We start from the raw sequence: 18,602 nt of genomic DNA on the forward strand, positions 1-18,602 counted from the left end.
TAAAAGATCTACAAAATAACAACGAATTCTCCAAACGACTATATTAAACATAAAGATATATCCAATTGCATGCACCTACTAACGAGGTTCCTATCTGATAGATACAAGATATTCCGAAGATTCAAATAGTTTTACTAACACTCAAATTTGAGTCTTACCTTTTCTGCAATCGGAGGTTCCGGGGGTTCAACCCCCCCCCCCCCTCTTTTTACGACGATAAATTCATTTGAATGGCGGGACAAAAGTTGGAAGCCCCTTTTTATAATGGGTTGGGAACCCCTTTTTAAGATCGCTAGATCCGCCCCTGATTCATTACCGACTAACAATTAATGTAAATAATTCATGACGCGACATCCCTATACTATATAGTCTATAGCACTTGTAATATATATATATATATAGTATTCTCAAATCAAACTTAAAGGAATAGCCTATTCAAGTGCTGCTGTTCTTCGCTATACTAAAGTCAGAAGTTATGGACTTTAAACACAGAAAAGCAAAGGGTGTCGTGTGATAAGGAAAAATCCTTATCTATGAGTTTTCGCGCGAAAAACATAGATTTTAGTAAAATTTCTAGAAACAGTTGAGTACATTCCCACATGAAATATACGTTTTGGGTGAAAAGTTTGCAGCCATTTAATTGTATGCACATCGATTGTAGATAATTGTAAAATCATGGCCACGCGAATATTCATAATATTTGAAAGATCTGACAATTCAAACTTTTCTCTAAAAAATTCTTCAATCTATAATTGTTTGTACTACGTCAATAGCTAAACATTGAAGAATGTGGCCTTTAACTTAGTGCCCCCTCTATTGCGTTTTTTTGGGGTCTTATTGAAATGAAATTGTGTAAATTGTTTCATGCCATGATTTTTTCAATGAGAAACTGGGGAAAACTTTTCAGATAATACATTTTTTTTTCTTGTGAAGAATATAAGAATCAAATAAGATATGTGATGATCAAGGATTTGTAGTCCTTTGTAGCCTAGTAAAACTACTGTACGTGAAATATGATTGAAAATCCTCAGTCGGTAAGATGTATAAATACAGAATCAAATCGTGCATGAAAAATGTATATTACATGTATGGTCAATGACCTAGAATATATATAAACAAAGTACAAATCCTTGGTATGTCAACTGGCAGCATTTCTTTATTTTTGTATCCGTACCCCGGATAGCCTTTCTAGACCACTGAGCCATATGCATGATTGCATAAACATTTACTAAATAATTCATTAGTGTATTTCATATATGAAAACAAGCATGTATCAGGCACTAACAAAAACCCAAATAAACAGAATTTTTTTTTTTTTTTCAAGAATGTTGTAGTTGTATGTGTATTGTATATTGTGTATTTATATATTTTTTTTTTATCTATTTTTTCAATTCTTACATAACATCTTCTCATGTTACATTTGCCTTCTTACGTTCATGAAAAAACTTCTAACAAGCTTTTAATGATAAATGTTTCTCACGTTTCTTAATATAAGCTTAAACGAAGTTGGTCTGATCTTAGCTAATTTCGTGTTTTCGTGTCAGCCTATCCCCCCTTTTTGTGCTGTCAAAATCGGATTGGATATAATAAATATCCGTGGCACGGAAACAGCCGAATGTAACAGGAATAGATTGACGTAGATAGCCGGGCGCGTGGTACAAATCGATTGGTCCACCGAGGTAAATATATATCCAATGACAATCTTCCATCTGGCCAGTCACGTGTGTCCCGGCATCTTCTCACTGGAAATACAAACATCAGAGAAGTGAACATCATACTTGAACATCATATTGGAACATCGTCGAATAATGAGAACTTTCCTGTTGCTTGTCGCCGTTTTCGGCGTAGCTCTGTCAGACCCAACTGTTTATTTTCAAGAGGGTTTCTCCAGTGGTGAGTTTGCAACCTTTTTTTTTATAACTTTTGAGAGACGCATGTAAGAAGAACACACAAAATATCATGAACTGTCAAAATAGTGATTCACTTTCGTCGATTACTTCTACAACACTTTGCATTCTTGAGAAATATCATTCTAATGATATTAGGATCCTGATATTAATTGCCAGTGTTTGATTAAATAATTTAGTACAAGGTGCTTGCCTGTTGCAGTGTTGGGAAATTGGGAAATTAAACAGACTGGCTCAGTCATGTCAGTGGCTTGTGAACAACACAATTGTGCTTTACTACATGTACATGTAAATAATGAATACTAGGCCGACAGAGTTACCCTTTTATATTTCTTTTGAAATCACTAGATTTCTTAAAGGACTGTCACGAGTCATGATAGTTTATTCTTTTTGTGATATATTTATTTATTCATTTATTTTTGTATCATATGGCTAGTCCGAGATTACTCTGAGGTCCAACGGCTGTTTTGCCAGACAAGCGGCCGTGGGACGTCAGAGCTCGTCCCATATCAAAAAGTGGATATTTGCCCACCCAAAATAGATATGCTGCTTTGTCGCTTCTGGTGCAGACTGACGGCATTGGAATTATATAAATCGGGCATGAATTTGATCATTTTTCATTTATCTCTTTATTTATGTAAGCTTCACCTACATGCCACCCTTTATTTTTCCATATTTAAATAGTTTTCACAGTGACCTATCGATTCAGACATTTTTACTTTCATATCATATGCCATGAACCCTGTTCAGGGCTTCAGGGTATATCTGTACATTGATATCAATGTTTTTAATGAATTCGAGATAGAAATGTGGCTTATGCTACATGTATATGTAATGGGTAGGGACACTTTTCTGATATAATATATGTTGTTTGATCAAATGATCTTTAAATTCAATGACGACTCAGGAAAGGTTTATATTTTCCCTATTAAAACCACCGGATCTGTGAAGGAAAACAGTTGAAATGAGAGCGTCGTTGTCAGATCCGCATTGTTCATAAAGGGGGGGGGGGCTTTAGTTGTGCTTCAGTGATTCCCTGCATAATCAGCAAAATTTTTCCCACTAATGGGGGAGGGGCTGCCCCCACCCTTCCTCTTAATTCCGACTGTTGGTTGTCATCTCCAATATAGTTCATCCTTGCCAAAGTTGCATGTGGTTGCCTTGTAACATATATTTATGTTATCTATCTTTTTTAGCTGATTGGACCAACAGATGGGTTGAATCTACTGCTAAGGGAGCAGATCAAGGCAAATTTGAATGGACTGCTGGAAAATTCTACGGAGATGAAGATCTTGACAAAGGTAGACATAATAACATTTAGTATGTCGTGTATGAATATTGCATATAACAATATGGTAAGGCCAAAAAAAAATAGGTGTGTTTCCGGTCGCCCGACCGACCCTAATTTTTTGGCGCCGACCCTAACTTTTTTTCCCGGTGTCATATGGTATTTTGAACCCCCTAAAAAGTGAACCCGGGGTCAAAATACCATGCGGTAAAATGACCCCGGGGTCATTATACCGCATGGTATTTTGACCCCTGGGTCATTTTTCACATATGGTATTTTGAACCCCCCTGCGGTATATTGAACCCCCCTGTTTTTGATAAATAGTATTGCAGATAATCTAATTTACAATTTATTGGCTATCATTTTTTTTAATTTGTGGTTTTAAGTAGGGGGTTCAATATACCGCAGGGGGGTCAAAATACCATGGCTAAGCAAAATTTTCTAAATATCTTTTCCAGCATGTTTAACACATACAAACCACTTATTGGAGTATTATAACTATGTTAAGGAGTTAGAATAGCTTGAATTTTTGAAATTCAAGGTCTATAGTAGGGGGTTCAATATACCGCAGGGGGGTCAAAATACCATGGCTAAGTAAAATTTTCAAAATATCTTTTCCAGTATATTAAATACATACAAACTACTTATTGGAGTAATATAACTATGTTAAGGATTTAGAATAGCTTGAATTTTGGAAATTCAAGGTCTATAGTAGGGGGTTCAATATACCGCAGGGGGTTCAAAATACCATGGCTAAGTAAAATTTTCAAAATATCTTTTCCAGTATATTAAATACATACAAACTACTTATTGGAGTATTATAACTATAATAAGGAGTTAGAATAGCTTGAATTTTTGAAATTCAAGGTCTATAGTAGGGGGTTCAATATACCGCAGGGGGGTCAAAATACCATGGCTAAGAAAAATTTTCAAAATATCTTTTCCAGTATATTAAATACATACAAACTACTTATTGGAGTAATATAACTATGTTAAGGATTTAAAATAGCTTGAATTTTTGAAATTCAAGGTCTATAGTAGGGGTTCAATATACCGCAGGGGGTTCAAAATACCATGGCTAAGTAAAATTTTCAAAATATCTTTTCCAGTTTATTAAATACATACAAACTACTTATTGGAGTATTATAACTATGTTAAGGAGTTAGAATAGCTTGAATTTTTGAAATTCAAGGTCTATAGTAGGGGGTTCAATATACCGCAGGGGGGTCAAAATACCATGGCTAAGTAAAATTTTCAAAATATCTTTTCCAGTATATTAAATACATACAAACTACTTATTGGAGTAATATAACTATGTTAAGGATTTAGAATAGCTTGAATTTTGGAAATTCAAGGTCTATAGTAGGGGGTTCAATATACCGCAGGGAGGTCAAAATACCATGGCTAAGTAAAATTTTCAAAATATCTTTTCCAGTATATTAAATACATACAAACTACTTATTGGAGTATTATAACTATGTTAAGGAGTTAGAATAGCTTGAATTTTTGAAATTCAAGGTCTATAGTAGGGGGTTCAATATACAGCAGGGGGGTCAAAATACCATGGCTAAGTAAAATTTTCAAAATATCTTTTCCAGTTTATTAAATACATACAAACTACTTATTGGAGTATTATAACTATGTTAAGGAGTTAGAATAGCTTGAATTTTTGAAATTCAAGGTCTATAGTAGGGGGTTCAATTTACCGCAGGGGGGTCAAAATACCATGGCTAAGTAAAATTTTCAAAATGTCTTTTCCAGTATATTAAATACATACAAACTACTTATTGGAGTAATATAACTATATTAAGGAGTTAGAATAGCTTGAATTTTGGAAATTCAAGGTCTATAGTAGGGGGTTCAATATACAGCAGGGGGGTCAAAATACCATGGCTTAGTAAAATTTTCAAAATATCTTTTCCAGTATATTAAATACATACAAACTACTTATTGGAGTATTATAACTATGTTAAGGAGTTAGAATAGCTTGAATTTTTGAAATTCAAGGTCTATAGTAGGGGGTTCAATATACAGCAGGGGGGTCAAAATACCATGGCTAAGTAAAATTTTCAAAATATCTTTTCCAGTTTATTAAATACATACAAACTACTTATTGAAGTATTATAACTATGTTAAGGAGTTAGAATAGCTTGAATTTTTGAAATTCAAGGTCTATAGTAGGGGGTTCAATATACCGCAGGGGGGTCAAAATACCATGGCTAAGTAAAATTTTCAAAATGTCTTTTCCAGTATATTAAATACATACAAACTACTTATTGGAGTAATATAACTACATTAAGGAGTTAGAATAGCTTGAATTTTGGAAATTCAAGGTCTATAGTAGGGGGTTCAATATACCGCAGGGGGGTCAAAATACCATGGCTAAGTAAAATTTTCAAAATATCTTTTTCAGTATATTAAATACATACAAACAACTTACTGGAGTATTGTTACTATGTTAAGGAGTTAGAATAGCTTGAATTTTTGAAATTCAAGGTCTATAGTAGGGGGCTCAATATACCGCAGGGAGGTCAAAATACCATGGCTAAGTAAAATTTTCAAAATATCTTTTCCAGTAAATCAAATACATACAAACTTCTTATTGGAGTATTATAACTATGTTAAGGAGTTAGAATAGCTTGAATTTTTGAAATTCAAGGTCTATAGTAGGGGGTTCAATATACCATGGTAGGGGGGGTCAAAATACCATGGCAAAGTAAAATGTTCGAAACATCTTTTCCATCATGTTCAATACATACAAACTACTTATTGGAGTATTATTACTATGTTAAGGAGTTAAAATAGCTTGAATTTTTGAAATTCAAGGTCTATAGTAGGGGGTTCAATATACCACAGGGGGGTCAAAATACCATGGCGAGGTATGTATTAAACTTGTTGGAAAAGATATTTTGAAAATTTTACTTTGCCATGGTATTTTGACCCCCTGCGGTATATTGAACCCGCTACTCTAGACCTTTAATTCAAAAAATTCTGGCAATTCTAACTTTTTTATGTAGTTAGAATACACCAATAAGCAGTTTGTATGTATTAAACTTGCTGGAAAAGTTATTTTGAAAATTTTCCTTTGCCATGGTATTTGGAGCCCCCCTGCGGTATATTGAATCCCCTACTCTAGGCCTTTAATTTCAGAAATTCTGGCAATTTGAACTCTTTGATGTAGTTAGAATACACCAATAAGTAGTTTGTATGTATTAAACTTGCTGGAAAAGATATTTTGAAAATTTTACTTTGCCATGGTATTTTGACCCCCCTGCGGTATATTGAACCCCCTACTCTAGGCCTTTAATTTCAGAAATTCTAGCAATTCTAACTCTTTTATGTAGTTAGAATACACCAATAAGTAGTTTGTATGTATTAAACTTGCTGGAAAAGATATTTTGAAAACTTTAGTTTGCCATGGTATTTTGACCCCCTGCGATATATTGAACCCCTTACTATAGACAATTCAAAAAAATCTGGCAATTTTAACTCTTATATGTAGTTAATATACACAAATACAGAACATATTTTATTTCCAATTAAGGGCCCACAAGGGGCATACAGAGTATACATGAATAAGGCAAAGAATATTGATTTGCATAGATACATAGATACAAACAATTTTTTACATACAGTTACAATACAATTACTAACTCATATTCACTTTAATAAATTTACCAACAGCATTAAGGACCTGATTATCTTCACAGTTTAATAAATAAATAAATTTATGCTGATTATCAAGTGTAGAAAAATTTGGAATTCTTTGGCAAACAAAGTCAAAGAGAGCATCTCTATCTGATTTAAAATTTTCACAGTTAGTTAAAAAATGGATTTCATCTTCAACACAGCCAGAGGAGCATTTTTTGCAAATTCTTTCATTTCGTGGAATATTTGAAAAACGACCAACTTCAAATAAGTAGTTCAAAAAAATCTGGCAATTTTAACTCTTATATGTAGTTAATATACACAAATAAGCAGTTTGTATGTATTAAACTTGCTTGAAAAGTTATTTTGAAAATTTTACTTTGCCATGGTATTTTGACCCCCCTGCGGTATATTGAACCCCCCTACTCTAGGCCTTTAATTTCAGAAATTCTGGCAATTTGAACTCTTTTATGTAGTTAGAATACACAAATAAGTAGTTTGTATGTACATGTATTTAACTTTCTGGAAAAGATATTTTGAAAATTTTACTTTGCCATGGTATTTTGACCCCCCTGCAGTATATTGTACCCCCTACTCTAGACCTTTAATTTCCAAAAATCTGGCAATTCTTACTCTTTTATGTAGTAAGAATACACCAATAAGTAGTTTGTATATATTTAACTTGCTGGAAAAGATATTTTGAAAATTTAACTTTGCCATGGTATTTTGACCCCCCTGCAGTATATTGAACTCCCTACTCTAGACCTTTAATGTCCAAAAATCTGGCAATTCTTACTCTTTTATGTAGTAAGAATTCACCAATAAGTAGTTTGTATGTATTTAACTTGCTGGAAAAGATAATTTTAAAATTTTACTTTGCCATGGTATTTTGACCCCCTCCCCCTTTTTTTACCATGGAAAATCAAAACTACCCTTATATATATATATACAAATGTTATAATTACCAATAATTAAAGCATTCAAGCTACATATGGTCTAGTTATAATGTGTCAATAAGTATTTTGAATGACATTTTGTTGGTAAAGACTTCAGAGCACTTATACCAAGCAAAGATATTTCTTTTAATTAAGCATGGAAAATGTACCTCCCCTTCTTGTATGAATGATTTTTTAATCTATGATAAGCTTTAGAATACTGTAAAATGTTCTAATATTCATCTAGGATGAAAAAAACAGGGGGGTTCAATTTACCATGGGGGTTCAATTTTCCATACAGGGGGGGTTCAATTTACCATAGCGGTATTTTGACCCCGGGGTCAATTTACCATGGGGTTCAAAATACCATATGACACCGGAAAAAAAAAAAAAAAAAATCCAGATTTTTTTCGTTTTTTTCCGGAAACGGTTTTTGTTTAGTATAGCCTTTGAATGGCATCTTTTAAACGTTTGATTTCAAATAAAATTTTAATACAGTAAGCATTTGTGTGATACAGATTGAAGTCAAACAACGGCATGGCTTCTGCTATGGCCATCAGTCAAAGTGTGTAAATTTTATAAGCTGGAAGTCCTGGCCAAGTCTTCTGCAACTTTTGAACATGGACTATTCATATCTTGTATACTTTATACAATGAACTGATGAAAATAACCTGAAAGAATAACAAACTGATTATAAAAATACACAAAAAACAACCGAAGCAGGCCAGTAAAAAAAAAAAAAAAAAAAAAAAAAAAAAAAAATACCTACCTACCGACCCTAATTTTTTGGGGCATGCAACAGGAAACACACCTATTTTTTTTTTTGGCCTAAAATGGAAATGGATTCTTAAATGTCTTCATTAAAATCTAAAAATCTAAAAATCCAATAACTAATAATAGATCAATAGACTAATATATCAGTGTCTATGCTAGAAATTTTCACCACTTAATTTAAGGAAAAATAGAAAATATTTTTAAATCTATATTAAATCTTAATTTTACAGGTATTCAAACATCCCAGGATGCAAAGTTTTATGGAATTTCTAGCAAACTAGAGAAGCCCATCAGCAATGAGGGAAAAACTTTAGTTATCCAGTTCACTGTCAAACATGAACAGAACATTGATTGTGGTGGAGGATACATGAAACTTTATCCAAGTGATGTTGACCAGAAAAATCTCCATGGAGATTCTCCATATCTCATTATGTTTGGTAAGTTATAAAAACAAGGTTTTAATCAGTAGTTTTCTTGTATACCTTAAAACTGATTTTTCCCAAAATGATATTGTTGATTATGGTTTTCTTATTAACCTGAGGTTCTGATATTTCTAAACGAGGACTTCTATTTAAAGTGTTAAATACTATCGTCAAAGTAAAGGCAATAACTTTTTGTTTTTAATTCGTCACTTGCTACAAGTGCATTTTAAATTCATATTGGTATTATTTAAAAAACAAAATATTTTCAAATTTATAAACCAACTTTTGAATTTGATCCTCTTAATATAATCAAATTGATGTACAAGTTAGGATCCCTCCTTGGGTTTGCAATGTTCAGTTCAGGTAGTACTAAATGTATTGCAATTTGGTATTGGTCCAAATTGAGATTATTTATTTGAATTTATTGTTTTCAGGGCCTGACATATGTGGACCAGGAACCAAAAAAGTACATGTGATTTTCACCTACAAAGGAAAGAATCTTTTAACCAAAAAGGAAATCAGATGCAAGGTACAGTAGTTTTCTTTTGATGATTATAGAAAGCTTATACCATAAAGTTTGCAGAAAGGGCAGCCTTGAATTTGAGAAAAGCAACCTCAATAGATATATTAGAATGAAGCAGTGTTAAAAGCAAATCAAGTTACATATGAAAAAGAAAGAGCAAACCATTCAATTAAAACAGATGGACAGGCAAAATTTTGTTAATGGTCATTTTGTGTTTTTGAACAATAATTCAGTCAATTTGACTGTTAAATGTACAGTTATAAGTTTCAAGTTAACCAGAAAAGATCTCATAAACTTAAGGAGATGCAGTATGCTTGCTAATGAGGAAACTTAAACAAGTTTATTCTAAAAAAAAAACATTGAGAAGATAGTCTTAACAAACATAAATCTTGCTTAATTTAAGTAATGATTATGATAGTCTCTTTAATTTATTTCAGGACGATGTGTTCACCCATTTATACACATTGATAGTAAGACCAGACAACACATATGAAGTTAAAATCGATAATGTTAAAGCTGAGAGTGGTACTTTGGAAGATGATTGGGATTTTCTTGTACCTAAAAAAATTAAGGTTTGTATTGGAATAAACTTATCTATTGAATTCGCAGGTTTCATATTAAGAATGTCACAATATAAAAAGGTGTTTTTAAAGTTTGTTCAAAATTGATTTCAGCCTCATAATTCGCAATGACATCAATCCATAGTTTTTTTTCTTTTCCAAGAAAATGTTTGATGGTAAGAAATAGAAGATTTAAAATACTATTCATATAACTTTATTATAAACACAATCAATAGTACAAATATTTATATGTTTGGCAGATACATGTACATTCAGAAAGTCCTTTTGGTTAGTGCTGGAGTTTAGACTGGTATTATTTCAAGAAAATGTAATAAGAATATACATTTTTATTTCTATAATTTTGATAGGATCCAGAAGCAAAGAAACCAGATGATTGGGATGAAAATGAGAAAATCGACGACCCAGCAGACAAAAAACCAGAAGACTGGGACAAGCCAGAACATATCCCAGACCCAGATGCCAAAAAACCCGACGATTGGGATGATGAAATGGACGGAGAATGGGAACCACCACAAATTGATAACCCAGACTACAAGGTAGGCTATAATCAATGGCAAAAAATTCTAATAATATCCTTGACTACTGCTATATTAACTATGAAAACCTGTATCAGAAAAAGTTAATACCAATTTATTTCAGTGATAAAGAAAGATGGATTATGGAAAATAAGGAAGAACATCTGTTCTTGTGCTACTCTCATTACAGTTTGAATATTTTCAAAAGGAAAGTGTGAAATATGTTTAAAGAATATATGTAATCAAGTGACATAAATGTTGTTTTTTTTTTTTCTTTTTAGGGAGAATGGAAACCAAAACAAATAGACAATCCAGCTTATAAAGGAAAATGGGTTCACCCAGAAATTGATAACCCAGAATATGTAGAAGATAAAGATTTATATAAATATACAGATATTGGAGCAGTAGGATTTGATTTATGGCAGGTAAGGGAGAGAATAAGCAAATTATAGCAAGAGTTGTATTTCTTTTACTTTATCATTATCATTAAAATTTGAAATTTTTTGTGATGTTTAAATGTTGTGAAAATGGCATCAGGATAGGTATTGCAAAAAAAATAGATCACAAGATGGAAAAAGATATTTGTATGCTAAACTATTTAAAATTGCAATAATTAATAGAACATGGAAGTTTACAACATTTATCATTGATAAAAGCTAGAGTTTAAGTTTCAATACAAGTTCAATCATACTTTGTGATGTGTAAAATGTTTAAATGGTTTTATTTTTTACTTCCAGGTAAAATCAGGTACCATTTTTGACAACATTTTAATAACTGATGATGAAAGTAAAGCTGAAGCAGTAGGAAAGGAATTATGGGAAAAAACAAAAGATGCAGAAAAGACAATGAAAGATAAACAAGATGAGGAAGAAAGAAAAGTACGAGAGGAAGAAGACAAAAAACGTAAAGAGGAAGAAGGTATGCATGAATCTGTCTGATAATGCATTGCAATCTCTTGAGCAAATTAATTATTATACGATATCCATTGATTATGAAGACACACAGCTGATTATTTAAATATTCATAAATAAGGGCTTCATCCTCAATTATTATGAAGGCTTGTGTGTGAGATCTCTACACTAAGTAGGAATCTTTTTATTGCTTTGAATGTCTCAATACTTAATTTTTGAATAAATGCATTTTTATTGTACAAATATAATCTTAATAGTCCGTTTTACATTTATGAACTTTTTATGTTGCATATCAAATGCAAACTTTATTTAAACATTACCTTTTTGAAACTAGAGTATTTTATTTCTTTGTGCAACATGTATTAATAAAACCAAAATATGCAACAACAAAAAATTTAATCTTCAGAAAAAAATAAGAAAGAAGGTGGTGATGATGAGGAAGAGGAAGAAGATGATGATGCTGGAGAGGAAGATAAAGTAAGTTTAACTTTGAAAGAGACTGTTAAAAACATCCTCACAATCACTTGCACTCTCTCGTAACATTTGGTAAATCAGATATAAAAATGAGATGTGGTTGGATTGCCGATAACTCCATCTGAGACCAAATGACACAAATTAATTATAAGTTACAGTTCAGCCTTCAACAATGAGCAGGTGCATACAGCACAGTTGGCTTTTAATGGGTCAAGAAATGACAAATTTTAAACAAGTAAAGCTGTGTGACTGGTCGAAAAAAAAAATGGAAGAGAAGGATCCAATTATTGAAGCATTTTAGCTGTGGTAGAAATACAAGCAGTTCAGCCTTGAGTCAATGATTTAATATTCAAAATTTCTCATTGATAGGAGTTGGTTATTTTTAGAGAAATTTTTTACCCTTATAAAAGTTTCAATGGTAGATTATTTTAAAATAGATAAGGTGAAATGAGGTAGTTTTGCAAGATATTTGATTATTTTTTCATGGTATAAAATGAATGTATCAACCTGTTCTGGTTCATTGCAATTAACCAAAGTCATATAAATATGATTTGTTCTTTAATATGTCCAACTCATTGACAGTCTCAAGACTAAGTTATGACAAATTTTTTAATTAAATGTCTTATTTTATTTCAGGATGAACATGACCACGATGAGTTATAGGAAAGAAGATTTTAGGACAATTTTAAATTCATCTTCTCTTCATTGCTGTATGGCAGACTTTATAATAATGTGATCAAGTTTTACTAGGGGACATAATCCATGGGGAAAACCTGCAAATTGTGTTGTGTCAAATCAAATTGTCTGTTTTTGTATCTGTATTTTGGAGGTTATCTGATTGTGAATGAACATGGGTGAATGGTTGTGTATATGGTGGTATGATGAATATTTGTTTTGATACTGAGCGAAAAATATCCTATGTGTTTGAAAGGCATGTTATGCAAACATTATTATCAACCAGAGTTCACAGTTTATAAAATCATGGTAGTAGTCCATTCTTTATTTCAAGCTTTATTTATTAAGAATATTTGGAATATCATATTTTTATTGTATTTCATTATTATTATTATTAATGTGTTGTTAATGTGTATTTGTTATACTTCTAGTATAAATTGAGCATTCTGGTTGAACTACTAGGTGTTTTACATTGCCAAAAACAAAGCAATGGTAATAAAACACTTTTATGAACATTTGTCTTATAGTAGTTATTATGACCATCTTTTATGATTGTTGTTGTTTGTCCAGTAATCTTAGGGCTTTTTGTCTCATCTTCACGAAGTAAAAAACCAAGACGCAGGTATGCTGTTTTTGGCAGCGGTGGCAGCAGCAATGTACATGTATTAGTTTGTAATTAGGACTAGTTTATGGTGAACTACAAGTGTTAGGTCAATGATATTTAGTATGCAGTTGGATAGGCATTTGCACATCTCATTTCCATGGAGATTGTTCAACCCTGTACCTTTTGAATATTTGCATAACTTGCATGTAAAAGTATTCCTATTATTGCATTATTCCAAATTGTAAGAAGGCAAGACATATCTCTGTGATAACAGTTAATTGCCATTTGTTTGACTCTGAAGTTTCCTTTTGAGTAAATAACCCCTCCTGATTCCTTTTCCTCTATGTTATATGGCCAGAATGTAATGCTTGATAATGTATTCACTGATTCATGAAGCCCAAAAGTGGTGTGAAAACACCAACTATCAATCAATCACCCATTAGTTCATGAAGCCCAAAAGTGGTGTGAAACCACCAACTATCAATCAATCGCCCATTAGTTCATGAAGCCCAAAAGTGGTGTGAAACCACCAACTATCAATCAATCGCCTATTAGTTCATGAAGCCCAAAAGTGGTGTGAAACCACCAACTATCAATCAATCGCCCATTAGTTCATGAAGCCCAAAAGTGGTGTGAAACCACCAACTATCAATCAATCACCCATTAGTTCATGAAGCCCAAAAGTGGTGTGAAACCACCAACTATCAATCAATCGCCCATTAGTTCATGAAGCCCAAAAGTGCTGTGAAACCACCAACTATCAATCAATCGCCCATTAGTTCATGAAGCCCAAAAGTGCTGTGAAAACACCAACTATCAATCAATCGCCCATTAGTTCATGAAGCCCAAAAGTGGTGTGAAAACACCAACTATCAATCAATCGCCCATTAGTTCATGAAGCCCAAAAGTGCTGTGAAAACACCAACTATCAATCAATCGCCCATTAGTTCATGAAGCCCAAAAGTGCTGTGAAAACACCAACTATCAATCAATCGCCCATTAGTTCATGAAGCCCAAAAGTGGTGTGAAAACACCAACTATCAATCAATCGCCCATTAGTTCATGAAGCCCAAAAGTGGTGTGAAAACACCAACTATCAATCAATCATCCAATGGTTCATGGTCGCTAATAAATTACTTGACATAAATTATTGTGGTTAACTTTTTAAAAAATCTGCTGAAGTTCCTTGGGTAAATACTTACAAACACGGATTTTCCTTACGTTATCTAGTTATAAAATTGTATTCTGGAATTAGATTCATTGATAAACATGTTTGGTCTTGCTAAAAGATATATGGGCCATGGCATTTTCAGTCTAATCTAAATTCCAATTTTGAAGTTGTGGAAAAGGAATGTTACAGATTTTGTCTCTATAACCTAAAAATAAAATAAACAAAAATGCAAGACTTGGACATACAATTTCCAGAGGTGTCAGCAGTGCCATCAATGTATTGGTTGGTGATGAGGTTAGTTTATGATTAGCCTACCACTTGTACAATTTCTTGAAGGAGGTAGATCTCCATGTTTAACGAGATGTGCTAATTCAACTGCATTCCAAATATTAATGTTCGTCTTGATGTTCCCCATAATTGGACCTTAACATTAATGTATGTAAACCAAGCAAAACCTTCAAGACATTATATAGATCTTAACATATGTTTTTCACCACAAAGAAGTTAAAAATGACGATTAACATATTTTGTTCAATCATGCCAATCAAACAGGCCTAGTCAAATCGTCATTTTCCAATTGGATGGACTTGCATGTCATGAAAACTTTATAAGCTTGTTTGAAATGGTGAACATAACTGGGGTAAAGCTGATGACCGTAACTGCTGACGCTGGCAAAGGAGTTGGTCCGGTAAGACCCCTTTTTGGCCCCAAAATAAAGCAGTTTTGCAAAATTGTTAAAATGTAAACTTTTAGTTATCTATTGGAAAGTAGAATACTTCTGCCACATAAATAGTGCTGTTTTTGAAAAAAAAAACAGGTACTAGCATCATTAAGTCATGCTAAATTACTGTTAAATTTTAGACTGTTTGCGTTTTAAATGAAAGTGGCCGCATTTGTGTTCATTCTTAATATTGAAATTTAAGTTATATTTGATGATAATGTATAACATTTATAAAGGTTGAGGATGAACACTGATGCGGCCACTTTCATTCTTGACAAAAACCATCTGAAAAGTTTTTTTGGCATATTTAATAAATTTTTCATATTTAAGCTTAAATCGGAGCATGTTTAATGACTAAATCAGTAAAAATCTTTCACATAAACTAAGTGAATCAACTGAAATAGACGCTTGAGTGTTTAAAAAGTGTCCAAAATATTTCGTCAGATGAACATGAAATTTGAGGCCAAAATCGACCCTTACCGGACCTACTCCTTTGAGGAACATCTTTTGAATGATATAGTTTGTTCTTCTAAATTTATATTTGGCGTATAACCGAAATGTACAGACCGATATGCAGAATGACCGGTGTTTTCATTCAAAACTTTCTTTCTAAAACTAAATGTCTGTGGACAAACATGATTGTCTAAGTGTGTATCAAAACGCGGTCTACATTAAATGACGTGAATTTGCAGGTGGTATAATGATAAAACATGTACTTACCTGAAATAAAGAACACTTGCAATGGTAGTTGAAACCGATATAATGTCAATGGGTGTACATGCTTTGGCATTTTTAAAAAGGTGTATTTATTATATGATATTAATAGGAATCCCAGAAATAAAAAAAAATCTTTTGGCTGTACTTGGAGGCTACATATGGTGAACTATGTATTTTGTCTTCTACCTGTAGGTTAATGCAATCTTATACATACGTTTGATTCCAACACGATTTACTCTTTGATACAAAAAAGGTAATACTAATACGGATATTTCTTAGAATTGATGGTCATCCTTTATATGTTCCGGTAATCTTTAATAAATTACGGTCCTCCTTTACAAATTACGGTCATCTATTTACCAATCACGGCCATCCTTGTTATGTGTTACAGTCATCTTGAAAATATTTTAATCAAGATTTACGATCATCCGTTTAGCGGTTTTTTCAAATCCAAGTTCCTGTTTCATACACATTTTTCGGTAGTTATTTGCGATTTCCGTATGAATCTTTTACAACTTTAAATCGTACCAATATAAAAAAGAAGATGTGTTATGATTGCAAATGAGACAACTGTCCATAAGAGACGAAAATGACACAGACATTAACAACTATAGATCACCTTACGGCCTTCAACAATGAGCAAAGCCCATACCGCATAGTCAGCTATAAAAGGCCCCGATAAGACAATGTAAAACAGTTCAAACGAGAAAACTAACGGCTTTGTTTATATAAAAAAATAAACGAAAAACAAATATGTAACATATAAACAAACGGCAACCACTGAATTACAGGCTCCTGACTTGGGACAGACACATACTTAAAATGTATGCTTTGTTAAGAAAATGATAAAGAAACACTTAAACAGACAATATAAATACTGACCTAATTTTTGGTGGAAGAAGACTTCAAGTCTTCTGAAGGCCAATGGTGCCGACTTTAAAATCATTGAAATCTCTGTATGCCGCATTCGTTTCTGTGTATTACAATTTCAAGGGAAGGTCTATTAACAGGACAGATAAAACCAGGACAGTTATTTTTTATACGTTTTTATCTGTAACTTTTGTTTTACTCAACATATTGTTAAAATTTAAATTGCATAATAAAGAACATGGTATTTACTTATATTATTTGTAAAAAATATAAAAATGAATAATTATAAAGTTTAAAAAAATCTGCCAGGACAAGTTTAATTTTATGAAAAAAAATGGCTGAAATTGCCGAGAAAAGTTTACTTATTGAAATATTTTCTCCAAAACAACTGTCTGGCATAATATTTTTGTACGATTATAAAGATTATGAAATATTCATTCTAAAAATCTGTAATTTAATACTTTTTTCAGCTTTTAAAGGTAAAAAAATCTGCCAGGACAGTAGCCTTTCACGTTGGAAATTTTGTTGAAATTATTTCAAAATACAACTACAAAGTTAAATTTCTTCTTCAAAATAAATGTCTGGTAAACAAATGTTAGTTCATTGGAAAGTTTAGAATATACGCTTTATGAAAATATAAAATTGTATGAACTTTTATGTCATTAACATCAAAAAAATCTGCCAGGACAGTAGCCTACTCCGCTAAATTTTAAGAAACAAATGGCTGAAATTGTCGAGAAGAGTTTACCTATAATTGTTATATTTTCTTCAGTACAACTGTCTGGCATAATATTTTTGTATGATTCTAAAGATTATGGAATAATCTTTCTAAAAACCTATGAATTAATATTTTTTTATATGGCCATATTGGTTTGTTTACAAATATGTGAAGAAGCCTCTAGAACCATGACCTAAACATAAATAGTCTTCCGAAAACGTAAACTTTATGCAATACTATTTTATCAATCATGATTATTTTCTTAAATTTAAATTTGATTATTTAAAGAAATAGAATTATAACAATTACGTATTATGTATTAGATAAAATACAAAGGTAACAAAGAAACAGGCCGGTAACAACCGTTGCCGGATAGTTTTTCTGCACGAGTAGTCAGGTCAAGGTCCGAGGCGATAGCCGAGGACCTTGACCTGACTACAAGTGCAGAAAAACTATTCGGCTGGTTGTTACCGGCCTACTTCTTTTGTTACTTTTGTTTTTTATCTGACTTGTACGACGTTTCAAGTAATAATACATTAAGCAAGACTAAACATTTGAGAATCTTTGATAGCCATAAAGCAGTAAATGTAAGTTAAAGTATAAACACATTTTTTTTTTCATTTCCCTTCAACCGAGATTTTTTTCAAGAAAATAAATCAGGAATCTTTTTAAAATGCAACTTCGTAAAAAAGTAATATATTAAGGAATATTTTAGTGGTAGGTAAGATAATGTTTGATTTTTATGAATAAAACGGAAAGCGGGGAGGGGGAGAGGGGCTAATTCATTTTAAAATACACAGGCTGTGATCTTTATATTTGATGAAAAAATGCAGTTTGAGCCATTAAATCCCGCCATTCCCCCTTAAAAAAATCGTAAAAATCGCGCGTTTGTTGCCAAATACATGAATTTAATATGCAGTGGTGGGGGTCCCGCGGGTTGGAACAACCCTTTTTTTGAAGATCAATGCATTTAAATGGGGACATAAAGTTGGACCCCCCTGTTTTGTTCTGGATTTAGACATGGATCCGCCACTGATATAAATTCGATAACAATATAAAGGTATCAAAAGAATGAATTTCCTACTTCATTAGTGAATGAAATATTTATGAAAAAAATGGATTTTGTCTTAATATTATATATATTCAGG

The 18,602-nt window shown here is 32.3% G+C and overlaps 1 protein-coding gene across 1 annotated transcript; it reads left to right on the top strand.

Annotated features, from left to right (window-relative positions):
* The first annotated feature begins 1,690 nt into the window (after nucleotides 1-1,690).
* Nucleotides 1,691-13,166, top strand: LOC143047126 (calreticulin-like). Its single transcript, XM_076220082.1, has 10 exons — nucleotides 1,691-1,893; nucleotides 3,104-3,208; nucleotides 8,783-8,989; nucleotides 9,409-9,503; nucleotides 9,935-10,069; nucleotides 10,426-10,614; nucleotides 10,875-11,018; nucleotides 11,331-11,511; nucleotides 11,911-11,981; nucleotides 12,615-13,166. Exons 1-10 carry the CDS (start codon nucleotides 1,809-1,811, stop codon nucleotides 12,639-12,641), a joined length of 1,239 nt encoding a protein of 412 aa, XP_076076197.1. The 5' UTR covers nucleotides 1,691-1,808; the 3' UTR covers nucleotides 12,642-13,166.
* The last annotated feature ends 5,436 nt before the right edge of the window (nucleotides 13,167-18,602 follow it).

The sequence above is a fragment of the Mytilus galloprovincialis genome, chromosome 1 (genome assembly GCF_965363235.1).
Source record: "Mytilus galloprovincialis chromosome 1, xbMytGall1.hap1.1, whole genome shotgun sequence".
Classification (NCBI taxonomy): domain Eukaryota; kingdom Metazoa; phylum Mollusca; class Bivalvia; order Mytilida; family Mytilidae; genus Mytilus; species Mytilus galloprovincialis.

Excerpts from the sequence above, each read along its gene's own strand:
- LOC143047126 (XM_076220082.1), top strand. The coding sequence starts at position 1,809 with ATGAGAACTTTCCTGTTGCTTGTCGCCGTTTTCGGCGTAGCTCTGTCA. Across the intron at positions 11,512-11,910 it reads AAAACGTAAAGAGGAAGAAG|AAAAAAATAAGAAAGAAGGT; the intron begins GTATGCATGAAT and ends TTTAATCTTCAG. Across the intron at positions 11,982-12,614 it reads ATGCTGGAGAGGAAGATAAA|GATGAACATGACCACGATGA; the intron begins GTAAGTTTAACT and ends ATTTTATTTCAG.